This window comes from Felis catus, chromosome B4 (assembly GCF_018350175.1).
Source record: "Felis catus isolate Fca126 chromosome B4, F.catus_Fca126_mat1.0, whole genome shotgun sequence".
Lineage (NCBI taxonomy): Eukaryota > Metazoa > Chordata > Mammalia > Carnivora > Felidae > Felis > Felis catus.
In genome coordinates, this window is record NC_058374.1 from 124,531,624 (window position 1) to 124,557,866 (window position 26,243).

Sequence of the window (26,243 nt, forward strand, 5' to 3'; positions counted from 1 at the left end):
GTTTCAGTGCCTGGCACCTCCTCTCCTCACCTCTTCCATGCTGTCTTGGGGTGGGCTACGTAAACACTACTGTCCAGAAAGATCTTTTTAAAAAAAATTTTTTTTTAAACGCTTATTCATTTTTGAGAGACAGAGCATGAGCAGGGAAGGGGCAGAGAGAGAGGGAGACGCAGGATCTGAAGCAGGCTCCGGGCTCTGAGCGGTCGGCACAGAGCCCGATGCAGGGCTCGAACCCACGAACCGTGAGATCGTGGCCTGAGCTGAAGTCGGGCGCTTAACCGACTGAGCCCCCCAGGCGCCCCAGAAAGATCATTTTTGAGAGTTGCATCCTGCCATTTGTCTTGCTTACTCGGAATCAAATTTGAGGGTACTTTTCTCCAACCGTATTTACCCCTTCCCTTTGCTTGTGTGGAAGCCATTGAGCCAGATGGCCTCCAAAGGCTCTTCTTGTCCAAGATGTGCCTGATTCTGCATTAACCTGTCTGGTACAGCTGGTTTGCACTTGGGCAGGGACTCTGTGCTTTTTGGAAGTGGGCACAACGCTCTGCTCTGGGGAAAATTTCGCAGATGGGCCAGAATCACCCAAAAGAGGGCGTGCGTTGAGTGCAGCGGCCCTCGGTTTTGGTCAGTATGTTTGATGGCTCAGTTCTTCCCCTGGAAGGTCAATGTTGTAGGGTATATGGTATGTTCTTCAGAGCTGAGTATCTCCGTGGAAGGTTCCTGTGACAGTAAATCTCCTGGCTCCCAGATGAAGCTGTGACTTTTCTCTTCCAGAGTTATATGGAATGCTTTCACCTAATTCTTGGATTTATACCCTTGACCTCCATCTGCCAAAAGTTTAATTCACTTTGGTTCTGCCAACACCTCCACAGGCTGGGCATCAGGAGGTCTATGGAGCTTACGGTAGGGAAAGGAGACCGACACGGGAATTAGCTATCATAAGGGTTCTGATGATTTCCAAATCAAATAAAACCCAAATCTGTCAGTGTTCTTTAGTGGTTGCTAGTGGGGTCTCCAACGGGGAAAAACAGATCTGAAATGGTAGTCCATGGCTCTGGGTTATTGCAGGGACTGTGAGAAGGTGGGTAAAGGAAGTTGGAAAACTGAAGTTTGGTAATAGAGCATTAATGTTAGCCCAGGTCGAACCCCCGTGTCCTGGCGCTTCCGCCTGTGTTTGGGGACTCCTGAAAAGCTGCCTACAAATACAAGTGTGCTGAATGTTTTGTAAAACCCCCGAAGCCTGGTTGGTTGGAGGGCCCTGGGTCAATATTCAGGGTTGTCTTTTTCTTGGCCTCCTCCACCTCCAGCCTCTACAAGCTCTAATAAGGCTCATTTCACAGGAGTGGGGGAGATGCTACAGATGTGCGTGCATAGAATGGATGGTTTGAATCCCAGTTCTGCTGCTCACAAAGCTGCGCCATCGGGTGAATTCTTCCACCCCTCCGAGCCTCAGTTTGTCTTTGACATGGGTGTGATACCACTGCCCTCCAGGGTAGTGGTGAGGAGTAGGGGTGAGACAGTAATAAAGGCTAGCTCTCCTGAGTGCTTGTAGAACTCGCTGACGGCACACCCCAGTTCCACTGGAACGGATCGTACTAATTTTGCCTTGTGTTTTTGTTTGTTTTAGTTCCTTTAACGAAGAAAGCCAAATAACTAAATACTTTTGAGGATGCATGTCAGCTAACACACTTTGAACTTCTCTTTGTTCTTCTGCTGGTAGTAAGCGGCCTGGCCTGGTGCCCTTTAACAGAAAGTGTCTTTGGTTAAACCCTCAGATTACTTGACCTGTTGTTTTAGCTCATTCATTTGACGCAAATGTGCTGAGTACCTGTTACGCGCGAAGCACCTAGTTGGGCAGAGGGCATGGGGAGGGGGGCCAACGAGAGGACCATGGGGCTGGGCTGCCAGGGACTCAGAGGTGAGGGATGAGCTGGCCGAGGGTAGGGCAGGCCTGGCTCTTTTCCAGCCCTGCAGTGGGAACGTTGGCTCTCCTGTCCCCTGACTGGGCCACGCTTTCTCCTCTGAAAATGAGGGGGAGTGGTCAGAACGCCTCCGACTCCAGACACGAGTTTTGATTCTTAATTCTTTGGCAGGAGCAAACGGGGAACGCAAAAACCTGAGCCCATCTGGACTTGCGAAATGTGTTGAACACACACTGGATCCAGAGAGCCTCAGATTCCTTGAGATAAAACGAAATCTCCCAGAGATAGAAATTCCTGAGTGTTTGAGACAAGTTTGATGTGTTAGCTACAGACGCCGTGTTTGTGAGGACTTACGTACCTCTGTTTCCTTCTCAGCTTTATGGGAACTACTTGGGATTGAGCCAGTTCTAAGCCAGTCTGTGATGTCCAAGAATCCTGGGAGCTTTAGTAGTTTATCCTGCTCCTCCCCACCCTTCCCCTTTGTTTTCTTTTCTCTTCCTCTTTCCTCTGGTCCTAAAATTCCTTCCAGAAATCTGGGCAGAACAACTCATTCGGGTTCTGATGTTAGTGCGTGACTCAAAGCAGGTTTTTTTTTTTTTTTTTTTTTTCCTTCTTCGTGCTTTAAAAGGAGAGTGGTGGTCCAAAGGAGATGCTGAACTCTAGAAGAATATGAGTGCTCCCGGAAGGCCAGGTTCACGGGTGCTTCTGGGAGAGGGTTGGGTTCCTTCCACTCTGACTCCCTCCCTGTGGCATTTCAGGCCCTGGGTCACTGTGACAAGAGGGCTTTGTTCCGGCAAATGCCGGTGTGGCCCGTGCCCCGCCCCCCCCAGGGCTTCCATATCAGAGTTTGATTTTTTTTTTTTTTTTGGTGGGGGGTTCCGATTTTTGTATTATTAATTATTCTTTGTAGATGGTATTTCTTCATTTGAGAAACCTCTTCGTTTCAACTAGAAGGCCAGCCTTTGGTGGTGGGTTGTAAACTGGGCAGAAATTGATAAGAAATAGATCTCAAAGCTGAGTGTTGCTTTTTCTTTCCCAAATCCTTCTGGGCCTACACTTTCCTCTCCTGCTTTTCTGTTACTGGGTGGCTGCCCTCTGGGCCCTCTGTCTATACCTCCTGCCCCTTCCACCTGACTGCCCCACCCCCAGCACCTCTCTAGGGCTCATTTAACCCGAGGTTCTCCAGGGAGTCTTCCCATTGCCCTGTGCTTAGATGTCAGGAATTTAGAGACCACCTGGTTTTACCTCTGCATCTCACCAAGGAGAAATCTGAGTGTCCGGGGGGGACTTGGTTCCAAGTGAGGTTCTTGTTTGGTGGCAAAGAGAGCCAGCTGTAGGATCCAGGCCTGTGACTTTTCACATGGATACTACGGACCTGGCTACTTTACATTTTCCTTTAATTTCCAAAACCATCCTAGGATGTAGGCACTATTACTCCTGTCTAGTTGCGTTTCGGAGATTAAGAAGTTGACTGAAGGGGGTGTGACGAGCATCTACTCTTGATTTTGGCTCAGGCCATGATCCCAGAGTCGTGGGATCGAGCCCCGTATCCAGGTCAGCACTGAGCGTGGAGCCTGCTTAAGATTCTTTCTTTCTCTCTCCCTCTTTCTCTCTCCCTCTCTCCCTCTCTCCCTCCCTCTCTCCCTCTCTCCCTCCCTCTCTCTCCCTCTCTCTCTCTCCCTCTTCCTTTCCCTCTCCCTCTCCCCCCCCACCCCCCACTCATGCTGTACCTCTCTCTCTAAAATAACAATAATAAAAAGAAATTGACCGAAGGCCCGAAGGCTGGTTAATAGTGAAACCAGGATTTGAATCTAAAGGGTGCTACTCGGTGCCTGTGACTCTTTTGGTTTCAGCCTGGACAAAGTCCGGAGCTCCAGGAATCTCCTCAGTCCCAGGCAGGTCAGGAGGGTCGCTCACTGTAGCTCCAGCCTGGTGACCTCCACAGAGAGGGGGAGAGCTGTGACGTAGTGGCCTTTCGGGGCAGGCTGTGGGTCCTGCCGTTACAAAGCAGATGGCCTGTCTTTATAAAAGAATGGCTTCCTCCGAGATTACTGGGGGTCACTCTCGCTTCTCCCAACTTGATGCCCTTGACCTAGACACGCCCCCATTCCAGCATCGCTTTGACGGATGGCCCGGACGGTACTCACTCAGGCACAGCATGATTTTGTGCATTTGGGGAAGACACGTCTGTAACCGCATTGCTGCACCCTCAGAGCGTGGTGTAGGTGAGGGATCGTGCTCAGGCTGTTAGCAAAACCAGATTTGGAGAGCGAAGTCAGTTGGGTGTTGGAGCTGGTTTGTCCGCGGGAGGGGAGTGGAGGCCCGTGTGGATCTGGGTGATTTAGTACGAAGCGCCTCACTTTGGACGTTGGCGGGAGGGAGAGCACAGATTCTGCGGTGGCGGCTCCAAGGGTGCGGGCGTGGTCTGCCATCTTGAGGGACAGCATGGCACAGTGGTGAAGACCACCATTTCTGGAAGCAGGCCTGGGTTTGAATTTGCCATTTGTTGTGCCATTTGCTGGCTGTGTGATCTTGGGCAAGTTACTTAACCTCTCTGGGCTTCAGTTGCCTCAACTGTAAAATGGGAATGAATGATATTATTATCATTCGTTATTTCTAACTTCTGGGGTTTTTATGAGAAGTCCATGAAGCAATGTGAGAAAAAGCCTTAGCGTGGTGTCAGGCATCAGGCACGTGATAAATTCTCAATAAATAGTAGTTGTCATGATTATTCTTATTATTAACTCTTGCTGTATTTTATGAGACCTGACCTCCGGCCCTGGGTCTGCTGCTAGCTACCCTGGGGAGGTGAGGCAAGTGTATCAACTCCGACTGTTTTTTTTTTTTTTTTTTTTTAATTTTTTTTTTCAACGTTTGTTTATTTTTGGGACAGAGAGAGATAGAGCATGAATGGGGGAGGGGCAGAGAGAGAGGGGGACACAGAATCAGAAACAGGCTCCAGGCTCTGAGCCATCAGCCCAGAGCCCGACGCGGGGCTCGAACTCCCAGACCGCGAGATCGTGACCTGGCTGAAGTCGGACGCTTAACCGACTGCGCCACCCAGGCGCCCCTCCGACTGTTTTTCTGTAAACTGATGGAGTTTGTCTCTAATCCCCGGGCATCCCACCTATCTCCAGTTTTCTGAAATGGACCAAAAATGAGTTCCCACCCAGGGCCCCACAGCCTTTCGGTTTGATGTCATCCGACTGGAATTAACAATCCAGCAGCTCCTTCCCACCCCCCCCAGACACAGGCAAGGTCAGGGAATGGATGAGGCGGGCTCTGTTCCTTTGTTGTGAGCCCACTTTCTGTCACCTGCTGTCACTTTACTGTGAGTGGAGTGTCCACTTGAGAACAACGTGCTCTTCATCAGAGTAAAATAAACACGGGAGCTTGATTCTGATTTTAGCTTCATTTATGTATCTTGGACGACGTCCTGGGTCCAAGAAATTGTGCCGTAAATTAAACCAATTAGATTCTTACAAAACAGTTTTGCATTTCGTTCATTAGAGTTTAGAAAGGAAAAAAAGCAAGTGTGGTAGCTAAATAAAACTTGCGGTGGTGGGTGGGTGGCGGAAGGCCACTGTTAAATGTCCTCGGGGACTCCTTTCTTAGGGCTTTTGATCACTAGACCTTTTATTTAAAAAAAAAAAATGCTGATGCTACTGGTGGTTTCTTCCTTGTGGAGCAGAAAAAACCTGTCCAGTGCTTATTAAAGGAAGCCTTACGGGGCACCTGGGTGGCTCAGGCGGTTAAGCGTCTCGATTTCAGCTCCGGTCACGGTCTCACAGTTGTGGGATCTGGGATTGAGCCCCGCCTCGGGCTCTGCACTGACAGCACAGAGCCTGCTTGGGATTCTCTCTCTCCCCCTCTCTCTGTCCCTCCCCTGCTCTTTCTCTCTCTCTCTCTCTCTCAAAATAAATATTTTTTTAAAAGGAAGCCTTTAATCCTAGCTCATTTATAAGCTTTTTTGAGTACCTACTGTGTGCCAAGCACCGGGGAAAAATGTGAATGAGGTGGAGAGGGTCTCTACCCCCGTGCCCATGCCTGGCATATCATACGTACGTGCTTGGGAAAAGTGTGTTGGATGAATGGAGTGTACTAATAACTGTTAGTTAATAGTCTGGCCCTCATATCACATCACCTCAATGACTCCTGTAACACCAGATTACATTTTAGATCGCCTGTCCTAGAAGTGGCCAGCCAACCCAGTCTTGGGCCAGGTCAGGAGGAAACTTGGCACTTGACCATCAGCCCAGCATGGCAGCAGCTGAGAGCATGGGCTGCCTGTGTCAGAAGCCAGTCTTCACCTCTTCCTAGTCGCAAGACCTGGGCAAGTTACCTACCCCTGCCTCAGTTACTCCTGTCCATAAAATGGGGACAGCGGTGGTACCCACCCTGTGAGACTTCTGTGCAGATTTATGTGTGAACTGCTCGGCACACCGTGAGGGTTCTCTAAACCGTGGCTGCCACCATCCGTGAGCGTCAGTCGCTCAGCCTTCTCTGATGCCACTTTTCCTAAGACACACGTGGGATACACATACTTACTACTTGTTTGCCTAATTGCCAACCCTTCCTTTGTGTCCCAGGCACGCAGTAGGTCCCCACTGCTATCATTTGGATGTGAAGAGCCTAGCAGTCATGTTTGAGTCTTGGCAGGGCAACTTTCCGCCTCCATGGTCTTGACCTTGGTCAAGTTGCTGAAGTCAAGAGAGGCTCAGAGAGGTTAGTACTTCCTTCTCTGTGGGAAGCATTACACTTAACCAAGTGCCTAGCACACAATGAGCACTCACTCCATAAATAGTGAGACTGTTGTCATTCGCGCAAAAGGCACACAAAGCCCCTTTGGCTTTTGTGGCCTGGCGTGCCAAAGCTGATTCACAGGGCGTCCAACGAAGCCCGCACGGCCAGGGCTGGAGGAGGCCCCGAGGACAGACGGCCTTGGGAAAGGGCCCGTGTTGCGGGCCCCACACGGTCAAAGCGTTTTAAAGGCCTTGTATTAGAAAAATAAACCAATTAAATAATACTGCCCCCCATAAAAGCTGACTTTTAATGGACTCCACGGTGGGGTTCTCACCGCGGCGGTCTGCAGCCCCAGTCTCGGTGAGCCTGTCTGCCGCCATGGGGAGAGTTTAATCTCGCACGGCGTGAGCATAATTTTACAAGTTTTATGGCTGTTTTTTCTCTTCCAAAGTGTTGCTATGTCATTGTGCACCGAGGGCAACTTGCGTGCATTTAACAGTTTACCTCGTTTGGGGTGGAAATGAAAAATGAAGCAATAAATTAAAGAAAAACACAACGTGGATTTTTTTTTCCCCCCTTCTTGTCGAGGCAGCCGTGGAGGAACAAAGAGGCAGTGTTTGCCCCGCACAGCCCAGTCGAATCCTAACAGCTTTTATGTATGGACACTGGCCCGCAGATCGCCTCCCCGGAGAGGGCCGTGGGGCTCGGGGAGCGTTGGGGGGCTGGTTCCGCCGATCCCAGCGATCCCTGGGCCCTTTCTCCGGGGCAGAGGTCAGCAAACTGCAGCCCGCGGGCCGGAGCCAGCCCAGCGCCTGTTTCTGTGACACGGTTGAAAAAAACATCAAAAGAAGAATAATACTTCCTGACACGTGAAAATCACCCGGAATTCAGGCTTCGGCCTCCATACAGGGAGGGGCGTTGACACGCAGCCACGCCCGCCCGTTGTGTGTTGTCTGCGGCCGGCGCAACGCTGAGGCGCTGCCTGCCCTTTACGGGAAGAGTTTGCTGACCCCGCTGTAGGACGCGGGTAAAGGAGAAGGGGACAGAAAATGCAGCTTCCGGTTTCCTGGAGTCGATGGTTTGCGCTGAGGGTGTCCACGTGGCTCAAAGTCCAAGAGGTGCCTGAGAAAGAGTGGATTCACCTGGAGAACTCCCAGAAGTAATCGGCTACCCATCCAGGCTGTCTGCTCCGGGCAACAAAATGCAGCCGGCTTCGCTGCTGCACACAGCGGTGACTTCTCTAGGCGTGTGGATCGGTCCGCTTTCCTGGTCCTTCCCATGCCCCAGCCATGCCGTTCTACAAAGAAAATTGCCTCCTGCAGGAGGAGAAAACGGTCGTTCGCTCATTCATTCGTTCCTCCCTCCCCCACGCCGCCCTCCCTTCAACAAATAATTATCAACAGGTGACTAGGCGTTAGACTCTGCGAGAGACTGCCCGGAACAGGAAGAATGAAAAAAGAAAGTTCTTTTCCCCTGAAAATTAGTTCTTGGGGCGGGCGCCTGGCTGGCTCTGTCGGCGGAGCGTGTGACTCTTGACCTCGGGGTTGGGAGTTTGAGCCCCACGTTCGTGTAGAGGTTACTTAAAAATGAAATCTTAAAAAGAAATAGGTCGTGGTGTCCTCAGTGCCATTGGTTTTTGAGGAGTTCTTTTAATTCTGCCTCTTTGATTAATTTTAAGTCCCACCTCTGTTTAGAACCATAAACCCGTGTCCTTTCTTCCTCGACCTGCTACTTTCATTAAAAATAACCGAATTTACAAGAGGCTTTGGGGTGACCGGGCGTCTGACTTAGCCCGTGGGAAGAGCCCTGCGGGGGAAGGCGCTGCAGCCTGCGCAGGAGACCAGGGCCGGGTGCTCGGGGACCAGGAATAAGAGGCTGTAATGGATCATGGAGGGAGAAGGCTGTGGAATTTGAAATCTACCAAGCCTGGTGCTGCTGGCTGGAACTGTCTTGTAACAACTTTATGCTGCCTTTTGTAAGTTGCTTCATTACACTGAGTTTTAGAGGCCTGTCCTCTTTTCTTAAAAACTTGCTGGGAAGAAATGTTGAGCATTATTTATGTCCTCTGGGTGTGGAGAGATGCCTGGATACTGGGGCAGACATGCCTTTGGATAAAGGAACAACAGCTTTGCCAGAAACTGGTTCTCTGTCCTCCTTTCCTACCTGCTTCTTCTTCCCCCACCTCTGTGCCTTTTTCTTTGTCAGACAAGCCTTTGTTGCTCATTTCTGATGAGCCTTCACTTTCTTTCCTCAGTCATGCGGAGGAACCCCTTTGGTGTGGACATCTGCTGCCGTAAGGGGTCTCGAAGCCCCCTGCAGGAGCTCTACAACCCAACCCAGGTAAGCCCTGGAAACTTTCTCGCTTGTTCGATTTGGTCTCCGTGCGTCGATCTCTGGAGGGGAGGTGGCGAGGGGGGGGAGGGAGAACGATAAACTTCAAAATTTGGTTCTTGAGGGATTTGAAACTTCCTTCTACTGCCTGGCATTTTAGCTTCGGTGGTTGCTTTCTTGGTCACCCTTTCTCTGTATAATGGCTCTGAAGTTCTAGCAAGAAGGATTAAGAATTCCAGAAATGCCCTGGTGTAGTGCTGGACTGAGCTTTCAGACAGACCTGCTCAGGTTAGAGATTCTCCACAGTCACAGGTGCCAGCGACGGGACTCTGAAACTGTAGAGCCGCAGGGGTTGGGCAGTCTCTCCCTTCGCACCCCCAAAGAAAGTTCACGTGTGGATGCACCTGCCACCCTGCTCCCACACCGGTTTATTAAAGTCCAAGATGCCCCCAAGAATTCCACCTCACTGCACCAGTTTACCAAGATTCAATTTTATGGGGGTACTTTTTGTTAAGTCACCTCATGATAAATTGAGTTTGATCATGAAGAGTTTTTCTGTGAGCAAAATAAGCTCCACGCCAGGAAATGTGTCTCGTGGAAAACTAGGAGCAAAGGGAGGAGGTCTGTTCGCCATGGCGATGGCCTCCGTGGCGTGTGGGTCTTGATGTGGAGACCATAAGGCTGGTTCTCTTTTGGGAACGTTAATTAGCAATTGATGCCAGGAAATAGTAAACAACTAGTGGCCTATGATCTGACCTTTGATTGCTGTGAAAAAAGAAAAAAAATGCACTGCTTTAGCCATAGCCTCTGTGCTTTATTTTGCATCAAATTCTTAATTCAGTATTTCTGTGGACTAAGGTGCTTGGTAGAGGAAGATAATACCTGGGCCTCAAAGGCACTGAAATCCCTGAAGTCTTGCAAAGGGCACTTTGTGATCCCACACATCTTCCTTGTCTCTCACTTGCACTCCCTTCTGGAAAAATGGACTCCCGAGTTTGTACCTCATGGGTGGCCTAACCAGGTGAATTCACTCCCCCGTCAGCCCCGCTGCTTTGGGGTTCTACTATGACGAGGCTGGATTAGCTAGGTCATTGCAAACTCAGCTTGCCTGAGGCTTCCTTAATGGGTTCTCTGGTGACTTAGCAGGGAATTTGATATTTGGGTTTTGTCTGGTGCCCAGATAATCTGATTATTATAGGCAAGTCTCCTGGCATGTTCACACACCTGTCCTTAGGAAGAGGCGGAATCGGCCTCGACAAAGGATAGGAATTCTGGAAATCCATGTTGAAAACAGCACATGCTGCTGAGATGCAGACCGTTCCTATCTTTTTGTCGACAGGCTCTGTTCTCAGATCCTTTTCCCTTTCAAAATACAACCGCTGAAGCACCGCTATTTTCCTGAGGAAATTTCTATGGGCAGCGTATGGTGTCGTGGGAAGAGCTTATTTCTGAAGCAGACACCCCTCTGGACAGGAAGCGCGTGGACCGGGTCTAGGCTGTGTCCTCTTGTATCCCCAGCCCCTAACACAGGGCCTGACCTATAGCATGTGCCCCCAAATATCTGCGATTGAGAAAATCAAAGTCTAGGTTCAAATCCCTACCTCACCTCCAACTGGTTGTGCAACTCGAGTACGTGATGAGTCCATTTCTCTGGAATGTTGGGAGGCCAGAATAACCCTGCTGTGTCAGGGGCTATGTAAACATCATTCATCATTATCCTGGTCGTGAGGGTGGTTTCCATACTGGAAGCCTTGACTTCAGAGTCAGACGTGGGTCCAAAGCCTGGTTTCTTCATTTCCTAGCTATGTGAGTGTGGGCAAGACACTTGGCCCCTCTGAAGTTGCTTTCCCTCGGTTATAACATGGTGCTAAGAGTACCTGCCTTGCAGGTTTGCATGAGAGGATATATTTTGCTCTGTGCCTCCTGTGGAGTTTGTCCCTTCCTGGATTCATTCACTCGTTCCCTCATTCATTTCTTCACCCACCATTGTAAGTGCCAGGTGCTGGGCACAAAAGGGTGAGCTGGGCATATGTGGTTAGCCTTCCATAGCTGGTTCCTCTAGTTACCCCAGGGTTGGCTCCAATTGACTGGAACAGGAGACCCTGCTTAGTCCCTTGGTCAACCCACCAAAGGAGAGATAACCTTCCTGGGTGGAGGTCATCTCTTCCTTCTGGTGGTGTTTTGAGTATTGTCTGGGCGAGAAGCTCATTTAGCGGTAGCCTAGGGCCTGGGAGGGAAGATGGGGCTGGAGAGGCCACCCTGGGAACCATGCTCGAGGCTGGAGGTGGGTGAGTCACCTCCAGCAGGAATGTCGTGGGCAAGCTGTCTGGCCCCCTTCTCTGACAACCAGGAAAATGTCCCTGCAGGAAGATCTCCCCGTTTCCTCGGGATGTTACCCGGGATGTTTTTTCTTAGGCTGGTTTCCTTTACAAGCTGCAATTATGTTCCATTCCCACGCAAATACAGTCAGGGGCGCTTCTCGGAGACACTGTCTTGTTGATCCTTTGGGCTGCTGTGGGCGGGGCGTTGAGAGGAGGGAGCAGGCGCCCCTGATGAGGTTAGTTCCGTGTCCACAAGACATTTACAGACTTTGCACCCGATTGGTCACGGTCGTGGCTTCTCGAGTTTCCCTACCAGTCAAGCTGTTGAGGCCGCTAAGCCTGGACTGATATTATCACGGAGGCAGATGACAAACCCCGAAGTTGCTAGAAACCAAACTGCTCCTGGAGATGCTGTTTCCCCCGTTTTATGCCGCCTGGTTATTTGGGTTTGATACGTGATAGTGAAAACAGGAACCGTTCATTGTAGATGGGAAACCAGGGTTGTAGGAAGGCAGCATCTTAGTTACATGCATCGATGCTGTGGACCAGATGGTATCTAGATGCTTATCAACATCTCATCGAATGTTCATAATAAACCCCAAACTAGGCATAACACCTCCATTTCACGTATGGGAGAGCTGAGGCCAAGAGGGTTCTACAACTTGCAGAGGGTCACAGCTAGCAAGAAGCCGAGTAAAGATTTAAACCCAGGATGAAGTACAAATCCATTTATCTCCACGCTCCAGTCACTGTCGCCAGCAAAGTTCCCTTGGCAGGAATTGCCCCATCTCCCCTCTAAAACCACAGCAGGATCACACCCAGATTTTTATGGGACAAAGACTTAAAGGCGCCCTGGGGAAAATTGGCCATCATCTGATTTGTCGTGTCCAGGGTTTTCTTATTTTAGTGCCTCCCAAATCCCTAACCGTTAAAACAACAATTGGTTAAAAAAAAAAGTTGATATTCTTAGCAAAACTGCACTCTGATGTCTTATAATTTTCCTGGTCTGTGCTGTCTCCCTGGCCCCAAAATAAAATGTAATTGCTGATCAGATCAGCTGGCGTGAAGTCACTGAAAGTTCAGGAGTTGCCAACTGCATATTTGTGGGCCGAGCACATCTGTGGGCCGGCCCGGCTCAGCTCACATCGCAGGGCAGAGCTAAGTTGTCAGCCATTAATAGGGCATAATTGCCCCCAAATGCCAGCGGGAGCGAGACAGCCTGTCCCTTCTGCCTCGCCCACCTCCTGGTCCTCTCGCGGGCTCCCTGAGATGTTCACAGCAGCACTCATGTGGTTCGGCCCTGCCCTGCCCGGTGCTTTCTTTAGCCTTTATCCTCGCTCTGTGATTACCACGTTCCGAGAAGACAGATGCGCAGCCCAGGGGCTGACCAGGAATTCGTAAACACAGAGTCTAGAAGGCTTGCAGGAATGCACCGGATGCAACTGTCTGCGGGCATTCCTAAGGCTGTGTGAGGGCCAGTCCGTGTGTGAGGGATCCAGTTGGGTTCTGGATGAACTGCTTGAGGAAAAAATGATCTAACAGGAAGAGGGGAAAAAAGCTTCCGGGGATGCCAAGCGTTGGCAAGATCCCTGAGGCCACTCCTGAGTTCTATGTTGTTTGATGGCCCCTTGTGCGTCCAGTCTTCAGTGTGCTAAAGTGAATTTACCTCTCTATAAGGTAGGCTCCAGGACAAAGGATGGAAAGAGGGAGAGAAGGCGGAGGGGAGGCAGAAAGGAAGAAAAGTTACCATTCATTGAAAGTATCATCTACGTTCACTATACTGCACTACGCTATTCGAGGCATTTCCATACATATCTCATTGTTTCTAGGTTGAACCCCATTTTTCAGATAAGTTAACTGACGTTCAGTTGACTGAGCAATTTGCCAAGGTCACAAAGCCCCTAAATATGGTAGAGCCAGGCCCATCTGACCTAGCGAGATTGTGGGAGGATGAGAGCCTCTCACGTTCTCTTTTCCAGGTGGAAAAAATGCTTCCTTGAGGTTCTCTTTCTTAGTGACTCAAGCTGAGATGGGTGTGCCCAGGACAGCTGTAAAAGTCCCAACGTTGGGGGCCAAGGCTTGTGGGGTGCTATGGAAGGCATAGTAGATTTCCAATAAACAATTGAAGTTTTGTTTTTTGCTTCCTGAACCTGATATTTGGAGAGGCCTTTGTCTCTGGGCTGGAGCCAGGCTAAGCAGGAATCGCCCTCAGGAGCTCTGCCATGGGATAGCGCACCTTGGTGAGATTGGGAAGTTGGGGTCTTTAAGTTTAGATTGATAAAAGCTTGAATTATCCCAGGGGGTCGGGAGGGGGAGCTGTTCTAGCACCCACCTGAATAGCTTTCTCAGCAATGCTTGCCCAACTCTGTTTCTTCTGCACACATGTATGGGGTGAACAGAGCGAAAGGACATGGGGAGGAGAGGCACGTAGGTAATAGACATGATACGTGCTGTACGATAGAAGCTTTTCAGTTATGGGAGAATCAGAAGCGAGTCATCAACCCTTCAAAGTACGGGGCAAGTGGGAGGCTTTGTAGAGGGGGTGGCGGTTGAACTGGGTCTTTGAAGACGCGTCAGACTTCACCTGACAGAGAAGAGGGAACGGCATCACAGAGAGGAGGAACAGCAGGAGTGGGGGCCCCAGGAGGGCCCGTCTGTGGCACATTCAGAGAACGGTGAGGGGTTTGCAGCTGGAGTGAGGAGCTGCTGGGAGCCGGTTGAGAGAAGGCGGGAAGGGCAGGGTGGTGCCGGCTGGATGAGGCTTGCCCACCCGGGTGGTGGGTGTAGGCTTCACCCGCCAGTAGGGTGGCTGGTCCCAAGGAGCCCACAGGAGATCGTGTACGACCGACCAGCCGGCTGCCGCTTCCGAGTCAAGCCGCTTGTGAACTGCCGGCTCCTCTGAGGCAGAGCACGGCCTCGTCTACAAAATGGGCTGGTTCTGGGGTTCTCAGCCCCGGCTGCACATCAGGACCACTCAGGGAGTTTTGACGAAATGGCCGGTGCCCAGGCCTCACCCAGACATTCTGATTTTACCTGTGGGTCCGGGATAGGGCTGGGGCATCGGTGGTCTTCAGAGTTCCCGGTGATTCTGACGGGCTGCAGAGTTCAGAAGCACTGGATTGGCAGGCCCATAGCGGTCCCTCCAGTTCAAAACTCTTCGATTCTTTGATTCTCCTATAGCCCGTTCCGAGAAAAGCGCTTCAGAGCCTCCGCACCGAGGCGGCTCCCTGTCGTTTGTTACAAAGGCCCTGTGTCCGTGCTCAACACTCAGCCTCATGGAGATCACATGCCCTCGTGCTCCATTGGCAGGTTGGTGAGTCGAGGCCCTGAGTGTTGGAGATCCCGCGCCGGGTGGACAAACCCAGGAGGCGGGGCCCCCGGGCAGGGACTTGGGAGGACCCTGTGTAAGGGACACTTGAGCCACTCGGCTCTGGACCCCGTAAGGAGGAGAATGCGGACTTGTTCCGTGCCGGGCATCTGATGGGCCCTTCAGAAGGAGCAGCCCCAGTGTTGGCTTCCCAGGGAAGGAGCCAATGGGAGAGGCTCTCTGCCCTCCACACTGTTGGTTAAGACTGGTGCTAATAATGGTCAGACACACTGGAGAAGGCAAGAAAGAACAGACATCGTACAGCCGCCAACTCTGGGCAATTAATCCCTTCATTACCAACCACCTGGTAAATGACGAGTCCATCTAATTATCTTGTTTTGACCCAACAGCTGTCTACCAGCCAAAGAGGGATTAATTGATTTAGTTGTGGACTGGCTCCTTATGCAAAGATATTACTTACTGTCAGTCTAGCAGAACGGCAGCTGGCTGGCAAAGATGAACTATTACGTGAACTTGATCTTACGCACAGGGCTTGGGAGAATGCTTCATTATTAATTGCAAATTACAATAGACGAGCGAGCCCGTTGCAAAAACCAGGGACAGCGAGCCGCCTCCTTCACCACGGCCGGTGGCTCCATTAGTTTTGAACCGGGGAAGGCGCCCTGGTCAGATTTCCAGTCAAGCCAGGACAGATGGGGACTCTAGAGTCAGACACGATTTGGGTCAGAGGAGAGAATGGGTTGCGTGAAGGAACTGGGGGATCCCAGCCCAGGTTGGCCTCCCAGCATTGGCCTCCCAGCATTGGTTTCTTTATCCGTAAAATAGGAGCACAATACAGTCTTGCAAGTTTATGAGATTCAAAATCATGTACACAAAGCACCTAAGACAGTACCGAGAAAGAGTTGGTGTTCATCAGTAGCCAACAGCGGGCCGAGTTGAATTAGGCGACCTGGGACTTTTCTTAGGGGGTCTGGGCCACGCTGGGCCCCTGTGCTGCAGGCTCAGAGACTTGGCAGATGTACACTTGGAATTTTGTTGAATAACAGTGAGACAGACGATTTCCTCTTGCCCGGAAGCTACTAGCTGTTCATGGTGAGCACCTCCTAAAAAGTCTGATGACTGTGGCTGGTTGACTCTGTTATTAAGAAGCCAGGTGTAGTGACTGATGAGGCCGTGGGTGCTTCCGCGCGTGGACGTGACATGTGCGTGAGTGTGTGTGCCTGGACAGTCAGCCCACGGAACACGGCGGATACAGCCGTTAAGTTTAGAGACCTCCTCCGCTAATGTTGATCATCCCCCAGTCCCTGGCGAGGTGCTTCAGTAATAATAGCTATGAACTAGGATCCCCCTCTCTGTGTGCTGTAAATGTGATGCTGCTGAGCGAATGGCTTCATCCGCATTTCACTCGGCCTGCCTTTAGAGGCAGTTGCTCTGTTTCAGAGAGCCTAATTTGACCCAATATATTCAAATCTAGAGCGTGAGCTCCGTGCCCTAATGGGGCTCTTCTGTGTCAGTCTGTGTGAGTACAGTCTGGCCCATCTCCACCAGAGAAGGGCATCCGAGTGGCAAAATGACCCCCGGCAATTTCCAAATGGTAACACAGCTGTAAAATCTGCCATTTTCGGAAAGTTATTTCCTAAATTACCCCCAATTATAGGAGGCCTCTACATAATGTGATTTTTCTGTAAATGACACAACTCAGGTAGCTTCTCGGCCAATTGGATTTGAACCGTGTCGGATGCGTAGGGCTGAAACTAAGCCCCGGCTTGTTCTCAGATTCTCTGTAGGAGAGACCTGGGTGGGGGTGGGCGATATCACCTGCCCCCCATCCCCATCCTCCTCTCTTCCCGAAAGTGAAGTTGGCCTGCAGATCTGGTGGGGAGCAAGGTCTCCGCCCCGGCTTCACCACTAATTACCGTGAAATCGCAGGCAAACCGTTGAAGCCTTTCCAGCCCTGGAGACTTTGTAAAGAAGGAACAAAATACCAACAGTTCAGTTATCAAAGATTAAATCAGAAAGTACAGAGAAAGTTCTGGACTCGTGGCAAGCTGTTCAATCAATGCTGATTTCTTTTTCTTTTCTCTTTTCTTTTTTTTCTTTTCTTTTCTTTTCTTTTCTTTTCTTTTCTTTTCTTTTCTTTTCTTTTCTTTTCTTTTCTTTTCTTTTCTTTTCAAGCTTAGATGAAACCTCTTTCAGGAGGCTAGCTCTCCCTGTTTTTTTTTTTTTTTTTTCTCCTCTCCAAGCTCAGGTTAAATGTCCTTCTAGAATGGTGCTGCCTACCAGGAATAATCGTGATTCACATATCCCATGCATCTGAAATGATGTTACGGGCCTTGAGCTCCTTGAGGGTAGGGGCTGTGTCTTGTTCACCCAGTGGCTGTCTCCTGCCAGCTGCCAAAGAGAGGGGCTCAGCAGGTGCTTCGGCAGGGAAGGGAGCTGCCCGCCCGTGCCTTGAGCAGGTCTGGTGTGGACATTCATGCTGAGAAGGCGATCAGGGCTTCAACCATCAGAGCAGGAGGTCTCATGAGGCCCAGTGATATCTGGCCCAGAAATACATCTCCAAGCTACGCCGATGCCTAGGTCTCCCCTGAACACATTTTTCCTGACACTGTAAAGTGCGAGGACTGTGGCAGGGCTGATGCTTAGAAAAGCAGCCTGGAAGCCAGCATGTGTCAGCGTGGGAGGTGGGAGAGAATGGATGCAGGGCTCGGGTGCTTGAAGGAGACTGAAAGGAAAACAGGGGTGGGGTGGGGGGATTGCTTAAGCCAGACCTCACCCTCCTTCCATACTTAGTCCACATCCAGCCCTGTTTCTTTCTTCCCTCCTTCTTCCACGGCATGTGGTACAAATAGGAACTCAGCAAACGTGCACTGAATGAAGTAGAACTAAAATTCCCGTCCCCTTGTGTTCCCACTCAGGTAGCTTGCTCGGCTGCCCTAGACCGGGCGGCTTCCAGAACAGAAACTTCGTGTCTCACGGTGCTGGAGGCCAGAGGTCCCAGGTTAAGGTGTTGGTAGGGCCGGCTCCTTCCGAGAGCCGTGAGGAAGAATCTGGTCCATGCCTCTTGCCCAACTTCTGGTTGTTTGTTGGCAGTCGTTAGCGTTCCGTGGCTTGTGGAAATGTTACCTCCGTCTCTGTCTTGCCCCCTCATGAGGTGTTCTCCGTGTGTGTGTGTGTGTGTGTGTGTGTGTGTAGCCTGAGCAAGGGCACAGGAGAGGTGGCACATGGCGACAGATGGCTCCACCCTCCCCACATGGTTATGCACCAGCAGAGCAGAGAGGACGTGCCTTCAAGGGACTAAAGCATTGTCCCTCCTGGGCGGGCAGCCCCACCCACGCCCCTCTAGTTGGGACAAGCAGGCCAAGGATTTGCCAAAACACAGGTTCCTCTGTAGCTCCTTGTAGAAAGGACTTCTAGAAAGGTCTGCAGCTCCAGGGCCTCCAGCTGATCTTCCACTGTTTGATATCTGCATTACCACATTGGGAGGCACTGCCAGGTCGGCTGTGTCCCAGCCTTGGCAGGTGTTGGGCAGCCCTGGAAAGAAGCTGGCCGTTCTGGAACTTACCACAGGGGTGTGATGCCCGGGCAGACTCTGGTGCTGCCTAAAACGGCTTTTTGCAGCATTTCTTTTTTCCTCATCTTAAATCAGGGGTTTTAAAGCCACAAAAGAGCCAATATGCAGTCTGGCAGTCATTTTGAGTATTGGAGAAATGGCTCTGACCGTCTGTTCCGTCTCCAGCATGTTCCCTGCAGGAACATCCACAGATACATCCATGGGTGTAATGACATCCTGCCAATGCAGAGCTTTGTTCTCAAGAGGTGGGCAAGTTCAGTGCTTGCTTGGATCCAGGCCTCACGTCCTGTCCCAGTGTTTGGGGAAAAGTTCTGAGACAAAGGGGAGTGTCTGAGGCCACACAGCCTAGAAGTGGTCAAGAGCACGGGCCTTGGAACTAGCCCACATGGGCTAGAGTCCCGGGGCCACCACCTGCCAGCTACGTGACTTGGAAAAGCTTCTTAACCTTTTCTGTGTCTGTTTCCTCACCTGCAAAATGAGGATAATACTGGCGCCCACGTCATAGGGTTCTTGTGAAGATTAAATGAATCCAGACATGTGAAGTGCTTGGAAGGGTGCCTGGCCCTGAGCGAGGCCAGTGTAACTGTTTGCTGTTTGTTGCTGTGATTGTTATTCAGGCACGAAAGCCAGAAAGGAGCAAATGATCCCTGGGGACAAATGAGCAAGTCCAAGTTCAGGTCACTTGGAAGACAGAGCTCAGTAGAGCTAGATCATCTGCTCCCCGTTACAAGGGAATTCTGTCTGTTAGAGCTGGGGTTCTCAGCTTGGGCTGCACTTTAGAATCAAAAGAGGAAATTTTAAAAATCCCGATGCTCAGGCCACACCTTCAACTCACCGAATCCGCGTTTCTGGGGCGTCAGTGCTTTGTAAAAGCCTCCCTGTTGATTCCAGCGTGCAGCCACGTCTGAGAACCACTGCTCTGGGCTTTTACTATCGAAGACCGGTCCTTGGACCAGCAGTGTTGGCATCACCCAGGAACTTGCTAGAAATGCAGAGCCTTGGTCTGCTGAATGCAACTGAGGAAGGCTCTTGAGCAAATGGCCCCATCCTGAAGCTCCCAGAAGAAGCATTGATAACAAGGTGGATTAGATAGCAAGGGACAGGTGCATGCGTTTTGGAGGCGGGGAAGCCAGAAGAGGTCCTTATCTCTCCCAGAGCCTGGCACGCTTTTGCTTTCGGAAAACTTAGGAAATAAAGCTGTGTTTATGTGGCATGGAGTGCTTGTCAGTGGCCGGGACCCAGAGTCCCGCGGTAGGCTAGCTTGATGGCCAGCCTTGCAGTTCCTCTGGATGCATTAAATATCCCTAATGGGCTCAACTCAGGGGGGAAAGAAATGTGGCTTCGAGCCAAGTGCCCTGGGAGTGAAGGCCACTGCAGTGCTTTTAGAAAGCAGTTCCGGCCTTCCTGGATGCCGTGACCCTGGGGCAAAGGGGATTTGCAGGCTTCGGAGGTACGCTGGGCTCCCTTGGGTGGCCAGAGTTCAAGGTTGTTCTCTTCATGGATTGGGCTGTTCCTGACCTCACTTTGTTAAGAAACAAGAAGGAGGAACCCAACGTGAGCCCTGCATACTCCCCCTACCCTCCCTACTGCCCTTATTTCCAAATGACATTTTCAGATGTCCTCCTCCCCCACCCCCTGAGCCCCGAATGCAGCAGATCTCAAATGGTTTAGTAGTAAGAGAATGGAATTTCGAGCCCTAGGTTCTAAGTTGAAATTCTGCCTTTTTTCACTTACTAGCAATAGGATCTTGGGGAACTATCTCAGTCTCCCAGGGCTTTCCATCCCCTCACCAGGAAAGTAGGAAGAATTTATTTACCTTTAGCTAAAGAGGCCACATGGTACCGCAGTGAAAACCGTGTTCTCCCCATCAGGCCGGCTCGGTTTAAATCCATACTTCCTGGCAGAGGAGCCTTGGGTTGATTCCTAATCGCTGGGTGCCTCAGTATCTTTATCCGTGTAATGGGGATAACAGCAGTACCTGCCTCTTTGAACTGTTACGAGAATTTAAGGAGTTGCCTTGTGTCAAGTGCTGGGACGGACGCCAGCAGGACGCTCTCAAATGTGCCAGTGAGCATTTTTTTGCCTTTATATTTTCTTTGAAACTCCCCGCTGTTCTCCCTTTTGAAACAAATGATCGTCACAGTCTGGGTCCCAGTAACTGACTGAAAAAAAGCTTGTGTGGCCCTTGGCTTTTACAGTTCCTCCTATCCAAACAACCTGTTACTGCCCTTCAAATGCATCATTCCTCAGTTTGCAGCTGCAGAAACGGAGGCACAGAGAGGCGGTGCCGTGGTTAAAGTAAACCGGGCGGGGCCATCTGGTCTAGGTGAGGTGTTGCGGAGCCAGGATTCAATCCAATGCCGAAGCCCACTGCTCCGGGGGGCAGGCCCCCTCCATTGGCGCGGCTGGCGTAAAAGCTCTTGGCCTGGGTGGGTGACCTGAACTCCTTTGATTCCCAATTCACTGGTCCTGAGGTAGAGGTGAAAAGCCCCTCTTCCAGGGGGAGTTCATAAATGAGCCAGCTCCGTGCCTGTTCTCGGTAGCTGGCCAGCTAGAACTCAGTATGGGGAAGACATCGGCTGCTCCAGGCACCCCTGGGGGAAGCTGGGTCCTGAGGTCCCGCCTGGCCCAGCTCCAGGACAGGATGCAGTGACCGGAGGAAGGATGACGGGGGCTGTGTGCGCCCGCATCCCGAGCCCACGGCTTCTCTCTGTTTCCTGGCTTCCAGACCTCTCCCAGAAACTCACTCAGCCCCTTCCTGAGTCAACAGAGCATCCTTGAACCAGGAACAAGGGTGCTCAGGCCAGAGATGATGCCTGAAACAGGGAAATTGCAGGGAGGTACTCCCATGGATTTGAGAGTTGGGAGGCTGCTTTTGGATGTTCCTTTTTGAGTACTTCCCGGCCTAGGCACAGGGACCATCTGTAATTTTCTCCCCAATTCATTCTTCTCTTCTAGAGGGGCCTGTTTACCAGCAGTAGCTGATGGAGGGAATTGTAGGAAAGGGTTAATTCACCCCTGCAGCCCATTTATCACCGAGGGTAAGGAATTACATAAACTCATCCTAAGCTTTTGGAGTTTGCAGGTGGAACATTCTGGGTTCCACTTTTCTTTCTTTTTTTTTAAAAAAAATTTTTTTTTAACGTTTATTTATTTTTGACACAGAGAGAGACAGAGCATGAACAGGGGAGGGGCAGAGAGAGAGGGAGACACAGAATCCGAAACAGGCTCCGGGCTCTGAGCTGTCAGCACAGAGCCCGATGCGGGGCTCGAACTCACAGACCGCGAGATCGTGACCTGAGCTGAAGTCAGACGCTTAACCGACCAAGCCACCCAGGTGCCCCTGGGTTCCACTTTTCAAGAGCAAGCTGGAAGTCCATTAAGAAGGGACCGCTTATAATCTTTACAGAGGGACAAATGTGAATCCGAAAAAGCTGGTCCCTTAGCTCCTAAGGGAGCCCAGCCGTCCACCCTCATTGCAGCAGCCTTGTACTTCTGATGCAGCAGCTGAAAGCCTCATCTCATTTTGTAGGGAAATTGCTAGAGTGACATTTGGAAATAAGGAGGCTGTCTCGGGATATGTCCCTCAAAAGTGTTTTGTCACCACTTAGACGGGCTCACAAAGGGTACCTCCAACCTTCTGCTCTCTGCATTGGGTCTCTCTTATTCCTAGACTGGTTAATCTTAGTTTAGAATCTCAGCCTCAGTAGGTTTTTCTCCAGTTTACAGGATAAATGAGCTGGTGTCTGAAAAGAAATGTGACTTTTTTAAAGAAATTGGCAGATACGTGGGGAGTTCAGAAGCAGCTGACATCCAATTATTCACGGTCCTGGGGGAAAGGGATTGAATACGAAATAGAAATCCACAGATAATCTCCAAAGCTCATGTTAATCAATAGCCTTCTTTTCCAACATGCCTTTAACCAGTGCCAAAAAATTGGCTGATTCATCGCTCTCTTCGAAACTGAGATCTTAAGAGATCATACAGGAGAAATAATTTGCCAACCCCTTTCTTAATGAGAAGGATCCAAAGGAACTGATTTTTCCCCCTTCTGAGTAAAGTGCCATTTTTCTCGAGTAAGTGGCAAAATGAGCTTATTGTGTTGGTTGGTATGTTCATTGTCTGATTAGAGGAGAGCATAGAACATTGCAATTTTCTTTTTGCTGAAAAGAAAACATGATTGGGATTCAGGGGTAGGTAATCTTGAAATAAGAACCAGGAGCTGGGAAAAGGAAGCCCTTGCTATTGATAAGGAAGTTCCCCCCCCCCCTCCCCCCCCCCATCATGGTGTAACTCAGTCCCAGGGAAGAAGTGATAAACATCTTGTTAAGATAAGGCCTTGCCAAAAACAGCCCCTGGCAAATTGTTGCCATTCGTTATCGGATTAGTGCAGCACAGCACAGTGCAGGCTTTGCTTTCTTGAGCCTAAGAAAAGCCTGCTCATCTTTATCAGTTTGGATGTTCAAATTTAACTTGCTCAATAGCAAGGTCCAAACCTGGTGCAAACCTTGGAAGGCTGCAGTGCTTCTGGGCTTTTTCACAGTGGGCTCTTGGGAAGGCCACCGATTACAGCCACCAGTGTGGGGGGTACACCTTAATCGTGACCTAGGGAAAGGGCCTGTTAGGGGAATAAAAGCCAAGCCAGTCTCCAAGGTGAATGTGTACCGCAGGAGTTAAGGGAACCAGAGCAGATACCTGTTCTTCCTCTCTGGTGCTGTCCTTGACTTTGCCCTTGACCCAGGGTCATTCACAGCCTTTGAGAGCCTGGAGTTACTTGCCTCCCAAACTGTGATAGGCAGAACCAGCCTCACAACAGAGGTCCATACCCTAATCCCCAGAGTCTGTGAGTATGTTACTTCACATGGCAAAAAGGGACTTGACAGGTGTGGTTAAGTCCAGGATTTTAAGTAGGGAAGATTATCGTAGATCGGTTTAGGGTAGTCACAATGGAGGTGATAGAGGTGTGATGATGGGTAGAAGCAAGGGTCAGGGTGATGTGAGGACCAAGCCATGAGCCAAGGAGAGCAGGTGGCCTCTAGAAGGAACTGCCAACACCTGGACCCTCCGGAGGGTAGGAGAATACATTTGTGTCGTCTTTAGCTGCCCGACTTTGTAGTGTTTTGTTTCAGTGGCCGTTAGGAGACTGGTCCATGAGCTCCCCGGTCCAGTGTTTGCGAGAGACCTGGAAGGTGCTGGAAGGTGCTGGGTTGGTCACCTCAGGAAAGCGGAATCTCGCAGCGGTCTGTTGGGTGTGGAACGTGAGGATACTGCTGACGGAGGTGGTGAGATTGCCTCCACGAAGAGACGGCTTTGAGCCTAAAGTGAAGTTCCGTGAAAATGTGCAATGAATCTAAGTTGTGAGCTGGCAACCTTGGTGGCCAAGCCACTGGCTCGTTGTGGCGCCCACCCCTCCAGGGCATGGGCCGGGATGGAGCCGAAATCCTTGTATTTGTAAGCGTCTCCTTGACAACCATATACACCACCTGAAATTTCCATCACGCTTTTTTTTTGGTGATGGGTTCCTGTGGATGGGAGGTGCTCCCACTATATTTTGTCAGTACGTCAAAGGACTGGATGCATATTTGGAGGTCGTGGTGTTACATTTGGGAGGATTTTCCTTCATGGTTCTATAGTGCTACAAGTGTTCTCAAAGTATTGTGCTAAAGGCTGGCTCCATCGAAACTCCTGCTCCCTAGATGCAAAGAGAAGGAGGCCCAGGGTACTGAGTGAGTCCATGAATAAGCAAGTTCTCCATGAATAAGACGAGGCTGAACTTGGAGTCTAAGCTAGGGGAGGGCATAGAGTGTGGTGCTGGTTTAGAGCCGATGCCCTGCCAGCCCTAGCTGGATGACCTTAGTCAAGTTACTTAACCTTCCTGTGCCTCAGTTTCCTCATCTGTCCATGCAAGGGTAATCATAGGACATACCTCAGAAGTTTGTTCCAAGGACTAAGGAAAGATGCGGCAATGAAATGCTTAGAACAGTGCCAGGCACGTTGTGGGGTGTGTAATTGTATACCAAGAGCAGTAGTGGCCACAACCATAACCAGGGTCAGCTGAGTCCTAGGTCAGGGCTCATTCCAGGGTTCCCCACATACTAAGAGCCGGAGCACCCCAAAGCCGTCTCATTCTGCTGGAGCATTCTAAAGTGCTAAACAAAGTCGGTTCCTTAAGTTCTAGACCAGGTCCTCACATGTTTTCTAGATAGTGACTATCGTAGGTCTCTGGTAACAGTTCAGCGATGCCGTGGCAGTGTGAAAGCAGCTGTAGACAATGTGTAAATGAACGGATGGGGCTGGGTTTGGTCCACAGGTGGCCTTTAGACACGGCTGAGAGCCAGAAGCTCCCAGTTCAAGTCCCGGCCTCATCATACCCGCAAGAGTGTTCTTGAGCACGTCACACGGGCTCTCAGGGCTCAGGTCTGTCACCTCTAAAATTGGGAACAACCATGCCTCTCTCTCTTAGGCAACGGCGGCGAGGACAACGAGAGCGATGTATAAAACCACAGGACCAAGCCTAGTGCGGTTATTAACATTTTGTCACTGATGCACGATCGTGGTCCAGGCCACTGCTGGTAGATAAAGCATGCACGTGCACTTGGTGTAAAATGTTGCATGCTGGCCCCCAGCTCTCCTGTCTGCAGTTGCATGATGAGGTCAAGAAAGGCTTATTTATTTTCAGTTACATTCTTATTTAATTTCAGTTACATTCATCTTGTCTGGGGATAGGAGAAAAGCACCAGCCTCTCAAAGCTCCCCTTTACTGCGATGAGATGTTTCTCAAGCAACAATGCCTTCCGTGTAGTGCGAATTGATCTCCATTCTGGAAATTGCAAATGAGCAAAATGACTGTGATGAATGGGGGCTCCAGAGAAGCACAATGCTCGTTCTCAATGTCTCCGGCTGGAGAAGGGGAACCTGAAGCCTTGATGGGGGAAGATGGGTGGTAAATGAATTGCGGAGCTGAATCACAGAGTGGTTAGTGAATAAAAAGCATTGTGCTAAGCAATTATGCATCTCATTAAGATGCACTCAGTCTCGGCCTCGATTGTAGGGGAATTGTCAGAGCCATTATGTGCAAACGTCAATTTTGAGGTCTGAAAAGGGGTCAGTGCATAATTGGCAGGAGAAGAAAGAGGAGGGAGGTGGTTTGGAACAATAGGTATTAAATGGCCGTAGCAGCAAGGAAGATGGGACGCAAAGAGGCAGACACTCCAGTCACTCATGACTAAGCGTGTGGTCTCAGAGTCACACACGGGCCACATGGACAGCATATTCGGTGTCCTTCATAGGCCTTCTTGGAATCAAAGAGGTTTACTCTAGAAGGTCGCAAGTGTGGTGCTTCAGACATGCTTGTCGAATGAATGAATGAATGAATGGTGCTTGTCACATGTTTGTCAAATACGGGAATGAAAGAAAGAAGGAATTGGGGCGCCTGGGTGGCGCAGTCGGTTAAGCGTCCGACTTCAGCCAGGTCACGATCTCGCGGTCCGTGAGTTCAAGACCCGCGTCAGGCTCTGGGCTGATGGCTCAGAGCCTGGAGCCTGTTTCTGATTCTGTGTCTCCCTCTCTCTCTGCCCCTCCCCTGTTCATGCTCTGTCTCTCTCTGTCCCAAAAATAAATAAACATTGAAAAAAAAAAAAGGAATGAATGAACAGATTAACAAGCCAATAATCATGTAAAATGAGGATACTAATAGCACCTCCTTCATTTGGCTGGTGTGAGAATTAAACGGGATAACTCACCTGAAATCCTGAGCACGGTGCCTGGCACGAGCAGGTGCTCAATCTCAGCCAATGCTGGTCCTACTTTTTCCTTAGGTGCGTTTGTCAGCTAGGTTCGTCATAACAAGATACCACACAGAGTGGCGGGCTTACACAGCAGGTGTTTATTTTCTAGGTTCTGGAAGCTGGAAGTCCAAGATTGAGATGCTAGCGGGCTAATGTCTGGTGAGGCCTGTTCCCGGCCAGCGGACAGCCATCAGCTTTCTGTGCCCTCACGTGGCCTTTTCTCTGTGCGAGTAGAGA

At 50.4% G+C, this 26,243-nt stretch overlaps 1 protein-coding gene across 9 annotated transcripts in view; it reads left to right on the forward strand.

The window, feature by feature from the left end:
* CHST11 (carbohydrate sulfotransferase 11) overlaps positions 1-26,243 on the forward strand; it is a 267,881-nt gene that overhangs the window by 119,581 nt on the left and 122,057 nt on the right. For 3 of the 9 annotated variants that reach the window (XM_045062253.1, XM_045062254.1, XM_045062257.1), the window contains exons 2-3: positions 8,920-9,005; positions 14,498-14,626. In XM_045062253.1, coding sequence (XP_044918188.1) covers positions 8,920-9,005; positions 14,498-14,626 — 215 coding nt within the window. Of the gene's footprint in view, positions 1-6,477; positions 6,648-7,110; positions 8,641-8,919; positions 9,006-14,497; positions 14,627-26,243 lie in introns of those variants that run through there. The other 6 variants (XM_011284184.4, XM_011284185.4, XM_019835432.3 and 3 more) reach the window with 4 other exon arrangements.